The following is a 10,645-nucleotide window of genomic DNA, read 5'->3' on the forward strand; positions in this document are numbered from 1 at the left end:
ACAATATAGAACAGGGATTGAAAACTATGGCTTGCAGGTCAAATCCAGCAAGTTTTTTTAATAAAGTTTTATTGGAACACAGCAACACTCATTTGTTTACATGTTATCTCAGGCTGCCTTTGCACTACAAGGACATTGTTGCACCAAAGGTTGTATGGAATACAAACCCTAAAGTATTTATTATGTAGTTCTGTTAGGATTATTTGGAGAAACAGAACCAATAGGAGATAGCTTGGGGGGATGGGAGAAAAAGAAAAAGAGAGATTGATTTATTATAGAAATTGGCTCACATTACTATAGCAGATGGGAGTTCCATGATCTGCCATCAGGTAGCTAGAGAATCGGCTGAGGAAAGCTGGTGGTATAATTCACCTGAGTCCAAAGGCCTGAAAACAAGAAGTGCTGTTGTCTAAGGGCAGAAGTCAGATGTTCCCAGCTCAAACAGGAAGCAAATTTACCCTTCTTCATCTCTTGGCCCTCATGGGTGAGGGTGGACTTTCTTTACTCAGTCCAAAGATGCTCTCATAGACATACCCAGATATAATGTTTTACCAACTATCTGGGTGAACCTTAGTCCAGTCAAGTTGACACATAAAATTAACCACTGTGTTGACCCTTTACAGAAAAAAACTGCTGACCCCTCATCAGAACTATGAAAAGCAGTGGGGAGTATGAGTACCAGGAAGTACTCATGAGAACAACCATTCTTGGGTTGGGGATTTAGTTTAGTGGTAGAGTGCTTGGTTAGCAGGCATGAGGCCCCGGGTTCAATCCCAGAACCACAAAAAAACAAAACAAAACAAAAAAACAACCTCTTGATCTAAATTGTAATGTTTAGGAAACACAGTTTGGGAAATTTTCTTTCTGCAAGGGTTCAAAGTAGAGCTTAAAGAAAGGGAAACAGAAGTTGGTATACTATACAAAATTCTGACTTTATTAATAAAACTAAACAGACAACAGGAGACAAAATGATGTTACTTCAGATCTAAATAAATAATTTGGTGGTATTCATTGTTCTGTCCCCCGCCATTTTCCTTTTTTGTTTTTGCGATGCTGGGAGTTGAACCCAGGGCATTGGGTTTGCATGTGCTCTATTACTCATCTTCAGTCCTCCTCTTCCATTTTCCAAAATATTCCTTGGGATAACAGCCTAGCTTGGAAGGTGACCATGTGAGAAACAGCATGCTGACAGTCTATATAATCTCTTTCTTCCTTCCACCTGACTGCCATTTCTTATAATTTGATTCTTCATAAGTCTTCTGACTTTTACCTACCTTCATCTTAAAAGTCATTGTTCTTAGGCCTTCATGATTTAAAGTCATGTCTAACCTAATATAGCCTAAATTTATCTTCATTTTTTTTTTCTCCTTTAAAATTCTAATAATATCTGGACATGGTGGCATGCCTGTGATCCCAGCAGCTTGGGAGGCTGAGGCAGGAGGACTGCGAATTCAAAGCCAGCCTCAGCAATTTAGCAGGGCCCTAAGCAACTTAGTGAGACCCTGTCTCAAAATAAAAAATAAAAAGGGCTGGGGATGTAGCTCAGTGGTAGATTTCCCCTGGGTTCAATTACTAGTACCAAAATTTTTTTTTAAATGAATACAATCCCAATAATAAAAGTGTCTTCTTTACCTTTCTCATTAGTAAATTTGTCACAATTTTCACTAAAAGAATGATAACTTATGCTTCACTTTAAAGTTCTGTATGTCTTCAATTTTAACATTTTTCAAATCTCTTTTACTCCCTTTCTCCCTCTTTTAACCTCCTATTTTTCTTTATTCCTCCACTTTCCTTCCGCTAATAGATAAATATGATCCAAATACTCTGACAATGATTTTCAAACTTGAATGTGCATATGAATCACCTGGAAGTCTTGTTAAAACCTAACTCTGATTCAGTATGACTGGTATCATACTGTCAGCCTCAACAACTTAGTGAGACACTGTATCAAAGTAGAAAATAAAAAGGGCTGGGAATGTATCTCAGTGGTAATGTATCTCTACATTTAATCCCAGTAGAGGAAAATAATTTTAATAGAGAAACATTGAAAGAACAATTCAGCAATATTCCAAAAAGCTAAAGACATCCGATATTTTAGTTTTTATTCATTTCTCTCTCTCCATTCCTATATTTTTGGTTTAAAATAATTGTAATCAATAAAAAATACTCTATTAAAAATAATAGTTGTGGGCTGGGGTTGTGGCTCAGAGGTAGAGTGCTTGCTTAACAAGTGTGAGGCACTGGGTTGAATCCTCAGCACCACATAAAAATAAAATAAAAATACCATGTCCATCTATAACTAAAACTATTAAATATTTTAAATATTAAAAATAACAATAATTGTAAATATCGTGCATACAAATGGTGCCTGCCAGCTACACAGTGGGCATTCATTAAACAGATAAGTTAATGACTGATACTAAGAATTACATTAAAAAAAATATTTACTAGTCTAGTAGATGAAAAACAGAAGCTTTTTTGTTTCAAAATTTGCATACTTCAGTACTGAGGATGAATATTTTATATGTTTATTGATTGAATACATTTCTCTTTTGTACATTTTTCTTTTCAAACATTTTGTCCTTTTATCTACTAAATGTTGATTTCAATGAACTCTTTATAATTTCAATTTATTAATAAGATTTTAGAAATTTTTATTCCCAAAGTAAATGTCACTAAATTGGGACAACAACTAGGAAAATGAGAGTAAATCTTTGTAATCACAGAGAGAAAAGAGCAAGCATAGATAAGTGTTAGTTCAAATATTGAATGGTGCCATCTAGAGGAAAATTTATTCTGACTCACCTTTCTGGATTAGAATTTCCCAAATTTCAGTGCTCACAAATTTGGAACCTATGGAACTTTGCTAAAATACGTAGTCTGGTTCCTCCTTTGCCTGGAGGTTTCTAACTCACTTTATGACATGGTCCAGAAACTGTGGTTTTGATAATATCCATACTGGAAAGTACAAAAATTCCACTTCGGTTCAAAGGAAGGTATAGCAGAGGTACATTGTTCTTTCCCTTTTCATCACAATTTTCACAACTTCACCATAAGAAGCAATTTTGTTGCTGATAACATTCCTTTAACGGGTAGACTGGACCAGCCCCTGTGCTAATTCCTTTACTTGTAATTGTCCTTTTTAATCCACTCAAAAACTGTGAGGCAGCTGGGTGGGGAGGTATACCTCTCAGTGCTCAGGAAGCTGGGGCAGAAGGATTTCAAGTTTGAGGCCAGCTTTAGCAATTTAGCAAGGCCCTAAGCAACTCAGAGAGTTCTCAAAATGAAAAATAAAAAGGACTGTGGACCAGGCAGGGTGGTACACACCGTGATCCCAGTGGTTCAGGAGGCTGAGACAGGAGAATCATGAATTCAACGCCAACCTCAGCAAGGACAAGGGGCTAAACAAATCAGTGAGACCCTGTCTCTCAATAAAAAATACAAAATAGGTTTGGGGATGTAGCTCAGTGGCCTGAGTGTCCCTGAGTTCAATCCCCATCTTCCCCCAACCCCCCCACTCCTGCCTCAGGAAAAAAAAGGGGGGCTGTGGATGTAGCTCAGTGGTTAAGCACCCCTGTGTTTAATCCCTAATACCTGCACCCCCCTCACACACACACAAAATGAAACCAACAACAAAATAAAAAACTGTAAGATAGATATTATTATCCTATTTTATAAGTGAGAAGATAGAGGCAGTGGGTTTAAGTAACTTCCCCAAGATGATATAGCTAATACTGTAACTGAGCTCAGACCCATCAAGTGATTACACATGCCCATGTCTATGTGATGGAAAGTTCATAGTCATGCAAAAAGTATAAAAGAGACTGTTTCAGGCCCATGATTCTGTACTGTCACCTACATTCAGCTTGGTTTACTACATGCAGAAATCAGTCACCTTCCTTTATTATAAAGGGCTGTTTAGGGACATTTTGCTTTGACATTTTACACACAGTTTGGACTAATATAGTCATATACTCAACCAGTCCTTAAATATTGGTTGTTGCTTTTTAATATTATAAATTCAAGGATTTTTTTCAATATTTTGTTGGCACTCTCCATTCTTCCCCCAACTAAAACAAATTAAAGTAAAATGATCTGCCTCAAACCTATGTGGAGGTAAAGTGAAACTAATTTATTTATAACTGGTTAGAAAACCCAGGTGATAGGGATCTGTTGGTCAGGCCAGGAAAGCTAACTAAGATGGCCTTTAAGCCTGAGTGCTTGTCCCAGGGACAAGGGACCAAAGGCTGGGCCCACACAGTGCTGGCAGAAATAAGTTCTGCTTCACCACACCCTGCTGAAATATATCTTTCCTATAGTTTCCTACCTCCCCTGAGCCCAAGTATCAACTAACTTCAACCGAAAAATTAATTCTTGCTACTGCCCTCACAGGAAATAATGTAAAGGTACACTAGGAACTTTACAACAGTTCCTCTTCAGAATATTTCTGTAATGATTGTCCCCAGACTCTACTCCAATAGCATCTCTAATAACAGAAAGTTCTGATTGTGAAAGATTTCTTTGCAGAGGAGACAGGGCTTGGCAATGACAAAAATTCATTATCTCTTAAATATGTATTCACACAGAGAAGAGTTTCCTTTTCCATATCCTATAAGATATCTTAGCATTTGGATATCTTTTAAGCTTTAGAGATGAAGAGCATCAAATAATGTGGTGGGTTTTTAAAATAAGATGAACAAATAATATATTTTTCTCAGTTTATATTTGTATTGCTGAACGCAAAAGAAGTCTGAAAATATAAACTTGTATTTATATCTGTAAATCCTTTACTAAACTTTACTAACCTTAACCCCCAGGAACTCAATGCTGAAATGATAAAACCTAATAATCCAAAAAAGATTTAAGTGAATATTCAGCACAACAAAAGGAAAAAAAAATGGAATATACTAGTGTATTGAACTGGAAAGACTAGATGATATAAAAATAACAATGGGTAACATTGAGAATAAAATAGATAATATTAATTGGGCATTAATTTATGCTAAGAACCTTTCTAAATGCTGGTGCATGCACTATTACATTTAACCCCGTAATTATGAAGGAATTCACGAGGTGGGTACAATTATTAATCTTATTATACACATAAGAAAATTCAGCCATCTAGTTAAACTGTGGATATGGAACCAAGCTGACGGGCCTCACAGCCTACATTGTTGTGTTCTATACTACTGAATAAGAAAAGGTCAAACAGACACCAATTCCTTGGAGAGTCAGAGGCAAATTTGGTTCCTTGGGAAGTCAGAGGTAAATTTGGGATCCCAAATCTACTGACTGGGGCTGTGGGTGTAGTGCTAAATACACCTGGCCTAGGTTTTTTTTTTTTTTTTTTGTAGTTTTGTACACAGGAGGGCGCAGCACCAGAGTCCTCCAACCCAAGGCAGCGATCATAACCCTGAGAAAAGCAGTCGGGTCAAGTGCTCCCTCGGAACCAAAGTACCAGTGCCCGCGTGCTCCGGGGCAGCATTTTTCGGTGAACCAGAGGCGGGGCCCGGTCGACGGTGCTTGAGGAGACGGTGCGGAGAAAAGGGACGCTACTTGGCTGGCGTAGGGCGCAGGGAGGCGAGTTTGCCGGCGGCGGATCATGCTGAACGGAGTACGCTGCAGGCTCGCCTCGACGCTGTGGAGGACACGAGCGCCGCCATCCGCGGTCACTCGTAGGTGCCTCCGCGCGACAAGGTCGCTGTCCTTGGCAGATCGGAGCGAGAGGGCGAAAGAGCCGTCCATCACTTTCGATCAGGCACTGCTGGAATTCCTAGTGTGTCCTCTCTCCAAGAAGCCGCTCAGGTGCGACTCGCCAGCCCCGGGTTTACGTTGGCGGAAGGGATACGTGTGTGGGGGGGTGTTCCGGTCTGTCCCGTATCCGCTGTGGTTTCCCGGACGCTGGCCTGGCCGGGCTCCCTAGCACCTCAGCTGCGGCGCCCAGGGCGACAGTAGACCCGAGGGTAACCTCAGACATCCCGAGACCAGTCGCCGATCCGCGGAAGTGGGTCCTCGCGTTTTGAGGTTCGCTTTCTGTTTGGCAGCGCTTTCCAGTCAGCCGGGCCCTTTTTAAAATTGCCGATTCCCAGACAGGACCCCATCCCCGCCTGCTCCGCGGGCTTACTGAATGGTACCATTCGGCGACAGGGTCCGGGCATTGGTACATTCTGAACAGCCAAGTTTATGAGTCATTGAGATTCAGGACAGGGCCAAAGCATAAATAATTGCAGTAATCTCCAGATTCTTGTGAAAGTACTCCGTACAGACTGATAGCTGACAATTTTAATAGTTCTGCCGACATAGTTGAGGGCTAGCTGGTTTTTGTAAAAGCGTCTTTAACCTCTAACCTAGTTGTTGGGACAATAGCTCTACATGTTCCAGGCTACTAACACTGCATATTGATTGGTACCACTTACAAATTGCACAAACACCAAAGGTTACCCGTGGTTATCTTTGGGTGGTAGATTGTTAGCAGTTTTTTATTTTCATATTTTTCTAGCTTTTTCCAACGTATTATCCCATTTTCTTAAACTTCGAAATTATCATTTGATTTACCTTTTAGCTAATTATATAACTGGCTCACTGAAGATGTGTAACCGAAAGCTTGCTTGGTCCTTGTCCCCATGCCAATTCAATAATAAGAACACGGTAGATAACTCAAGGTGATCTTGTTCCCCACCTCCAGATTAGGGAGAGTGAGAGGGTGAAGAAGAAAAGGAAAATATGTCCCTCAGGGTTATATTCAAAAGGTGAAGTGGACCACTGTTAGAGACTCACTGCTTTCCAAAGTTTCCTCATTTCTGCCTTCAAGCTTTTATTTTACATATTTTGATTTTTCTGTGGTTTCCATCTAATGTATAATTAAGATTCTCTATTTAGCATTTACTCTAAAAGGAGGAAGTTCAGTCTTTCTCTAGTTTTTGTACCACTAGTAAATCAACTGGGATGATTTTGGGATTGACTAGATAATGAAGGAATATTTGGATAAAAGGGGGAGATATTTTCTAACTAGTATGGAAAAGAATAAAGAATTAAGGTCGTGGCGCATGCCTGTAATCCCAGTGGCTCCAGAGGCCAACCTATCCAGGTACTAAGCAACTCAGTGAGACCCTGTCTCTAAATAAAATACAAAATAGGGCTGGGGATGTGACTCAGTGGTTGAGTGCGCCTGAGTTCCATTCCTGGTACCAAAAAAAAAAAAAAAAAAAAAGGAATTAAGGCTAAACTTGGGAATAAACTGAAAAAAAAATATGAGCAATAACTAATGGAAATAATTACAGATTCTTAAGAGAAATGCTTGAATTGGCTACTACTGCTTTTGTAATTAATACTCTTTGGGATTAACAGTATCAAAAATTGGATAAATGGTTTTTATTGAACATTAAGCTCAGAAGCATTTTGTTTCCACAGTTCATTTTGTTCTTTTTCCCCCCCTCAGATATGAAGCCTCAACAAATGAATTGATTAATGAAGAATTGGGAATAGCCTATCCAATCATTGATGGGATTCCTAATATGATACCACAAGCAGCTAGGACGACACAGCAAAATAAGAAACAAGAAAAAACGGAGCAACACTAACTCATAATTTTTAAAAAACAATTAAATTTTCTTAATACTATATACCTTTTCAGACAAGGTGGCGGGTAGTAAGTGGGAAAGAAGAATGTTTCTGTCTCTGCCAACGTTTACTGTTCTGATTCCACTCATCTCTTTAGCAGGATTGTTCTACTCTGCCTCTGTGGAAGAAAACTTCCCACAGGGCTGTACCAGTACTGCTAGCCTTTGCTTTTATAGTTTGCTCTTGCCGATTACCATACCAGTGTATGTGTTTTTTCACCTTTGGACTTGGATGGGTATTAAACTATTTAGGCATAATTAGTGCAACCATAGCCAAGATGGTAAACCTATTGATGATAGGTCTTAGGTATGTATCTCTGAAAGCTCAATTAGATGCAAGTACTGGAGACCCATTTAGCTTACAGGAAAGTTGCTTTGCCTTGCTTCTCTTGGGCTTAGGACTGTGGGAGGTATAAGCTGCATAAGCTTCTTGGTACTTTTGTTCTGCCCTTGTTTTTTGAAGATTCTGACTTATAACTACTGAATCAGAAGAAACATTTCAATAACAGTTCTTGATGGAGATTAACACCCCTATTAATCTGAGGCCATTTCTTAGCTTATTAATATAAAAATTCAATCATATGGAATTTTATTTGTTTAACTTCAGCATCAGTGGTAAAGCCACAGCCATGTTAGAGATGACTCAGTTAATCCCAAAGAAGTTATGGAAGAGTTTTTAGAGAAATGCATTTGAACTAGTGTGATATAAAACTGTATAATAAAATGGAAATTTCATGTACTTAAAAAAAATTCTGAGTTCATAAAATTACCTTAATCTCTTTGGTTTCAAATATAATAAGAAGTTGACATAAAAAGTGGGTTTTGGTTTGGATTTCTTTTTTGTTTTGTTTTTGGTAATGAGTATGGTACTAAAGGAGGGAAATTGTGAAAATATTGTAAATTAAAAACTGTATGTAAATAGTAAAATATAAAAAAGAGCTGGGTGGCCCAGTGGTAGAGTGCCCCTGGGTTCAATCCCTGGTATAAAAAAAACAAAACAAAAAAAACGCTATGCTTAGAAAGGCACTTAAAATCTAAGGAGACTCATTTTCTCAGGAAAATGGGTACCTTTGGCAAGTAAGGCTAGGGATGGGAGGGAAGACTTGATATAGTTGATTGTGTCCTGTTGAATTTAACAGTGTGTTTTGAGACATACTTATTTTTTTCCTGCTTTAGTAAGTCTATTTGGCACAAAGGGCTTGAGCCGTGAGTTTTCTAGACTTTTGAACAGGACTGATTAAGAGCATGGTACAAAAACATTTCAGAAGCATAGCACAAATAATGTTCCAGTAGTTATCTTAAGAAACTTAATTGAGGGCTGGGGATGTGGCTCAAGTGGTAGCACGCTCGCCTGGCACCACATACAAACAAAGATGTTGTGTCCACCAAAAACTAAAAAATAAATACTAAAAAAATTCTTTCTCAAAAAAAAAATAATAAGTAAAAAGTGGCTGAATTTAAAAAAATAAAAGAAGAAAGAAACTTAATTGAATATAATTTTTTTTTTTTTTTTTACTGTGCTTAGAATTGAACCCAGGGCCTCTTGCATGCTAAGCAAACACTTTACCACTAAACTACAGTCCTAGCCTCAAATTTAACTGATTCTTCATTAGCATCTTAGAAAAATTGAACAGAAGATTTAGACAGTGATTTCCCCTTCCCCATCAAGAGAACATTAAAATATGTTAGATTGCTAAGCATAGTGGTGCATGCCTATAATTCCAGTAGTTCTGGAGGCTGAGGCAGGAGGATAAGCAAGTTCAAAGTCAGCCTCAGAAACTTAGCGAGACCCTGCCTCAAAATTTGAAAAAAGGGGCTGGGTATGTAGCTTCGTATTTGAGAGCACCGAGTTCAATCCCTGGTATCAAAAAACAAAAAACCCTAAGATATGTTTTCTATTGCATTAATTCAATGTATATGAATAGTACAAATCACTTTTTTTTTTTTTTAGTTGTAAATGGACACACACCTTTATTTTATTTTTTATGTGGTGCTGAGGGCCTCACATGTGCCAGGCAAGTGCTCTACCACTCAGCCCCAGCCCCAGATCACATTTATTTTTTTAAAATATTTTTTAGTTGATGGACCTTTATTTTTATGAGGTGCTAAAGATCAAACCCAGTGCCTCACACAAGCTAGCTAGACAAATGTTCTACCACTGAGCTATAACCCCAGCCCACAAGTCATTTTAAAATCACACAATATTTAAAGAACTTGGAAGACTAGAAGTTCCTAGTCATTTCCTAACAAATTATTTTATTAAATATCAAATTTAACCACCTTAGAACTCAGTATAAATGTTATACTGTTATAAAGTTAATATAACTAATGCTATAAATATGTACTTGCTTTCTTTTTCTCTAAGAGACCTCAAATTATATGAACAATTTTGCTAATAAACATTGTATCAATTTCTACTTTTTTGGAAGTTAAGCATTTTAACTGGGGAAACTGACATGATTCTCCTGAGGGAGTTCAGTATTTATCCATTGTCTCAGTAATAGAATCAAGTTAGCAGTCACTTGTACAAGCTCTGCTGGATACAGTTCTAGGCATATTATACTGTATGCTTTAATCTTATAACCTAAAGTGTAGGTAATATTAACATTTCTGTACAGAAGAGAAATGTGGAGTATAGATGACTTACCAAGATAAGAGCTTGCTACCATCTAGGAATCTGGCTTTACTATTAACTACTATGTAATGTGTATCTTCATTTTGAACGGACTTTTCTGTTGAGAAAAATAGGAACCGTATGCTTTGATTCTAATTCTTACTCAAAACTGGACCTTTATTATCTAAGTAGCAAATACTTCAGTTACAAGAAGTAAGTTCTGATGTTCGACAGCGCAATAGTGTGACTATAGTTCATAATAATTTGTTTTGTAAAAAAAACTAGGATGATGGCTGTGGCTGTGGCTCAGCAGTAGCATACTTGCCTGGCATGTGTGAGGCATTGGGTTTGATTCTCAGCACTACATATAAATAAAGGTCTATCAACAATTAAAAAAATATTAAAAACAACA

The 10,645-nt window shown here is 37.9% G+C and overlaps 2 protein-coding genes across 2 annotated transcripts; both read left to right on the forward strand.

Annotated features, from left to right (window-relative positions):
* Positions 1-5,450: 5,450 nt before the first annotated feature.
* Pyurf (PIGY upstream open reading frame) lies at positions 5,451-7,580 on the forward strand. The gene is made up of 2 exons (XM_046458846.2): positions 5,451-5,805; positions 7,439-7,580. The coding sequence occupies exons 1-2, from the start codon at positions 5,603-5,605 to the stop codon at positions 7,578-7,580; spliced, it is 345 nt and encodes a 114-aa protein (XP_046314802.1). The 5' UTR covers positions 5,451-5,602.
* Positions 7,581-7,665: 85 nt separating this feature from the next.
* On the forward strand, positions 7,666-10,036 carry Pigy (phosphatidylinositol glycan anchor biosynthesis class Y). The gene has a single exon (XM_046458847.2). The coding sequence runs from the start codon at positions 7,666-7,668 to the stop codon at positions 7,879-7,881; it is 216 nt and encodes a 71-aa protein (XP_046314803.1). The 3' UTR covers positions 7,882-10,036.
* The last annotated feature ends 609 nt before the right edge of the window (positions 10,037-10,645 follow it).

The sequence above is a fragment of the Marmota monax genome, unplaced genomic scaffold (genome assembly GCF_021218885.2).
Source record: "Marmota monax isolate L192 unplaced genomic scaffold, Marmota_monax_Labrador192_F-V1.1 WCK01_AAM20220418_F8-fsc00002, whole genome shotgun sequence".
Lineage (NCBI taxonomy): Eukaryota > Metazoa > Chordata > Mammalia > Rodentia > Sciuridae > Marmota > Marmota monax.

Bases quoted from the DNA above. Each gene is read 5' to 3' on its own strand.
- Pyurf (XM_046458846.2), top strand. From the start codon at position 5,603: ATGCTGAACGGAGTACGCTGCAGGCTCGCCTCGACGCTGTGGAGGACA. The intron at 5,806-7,438 runs GTGCGACTCGCC...TCCCCCCCTCAG, and splicing joins CTCTCCAAGAAGCCGCTCAG to ATATGAAGCCTCAACAAATG.
- Pigy (XM_046458847.2), top strand. From the start codon at position 7,666: ATGTTTCTGTCTCTGCCAACGTTTACTGTTCTGATTCCACTCATCTCT.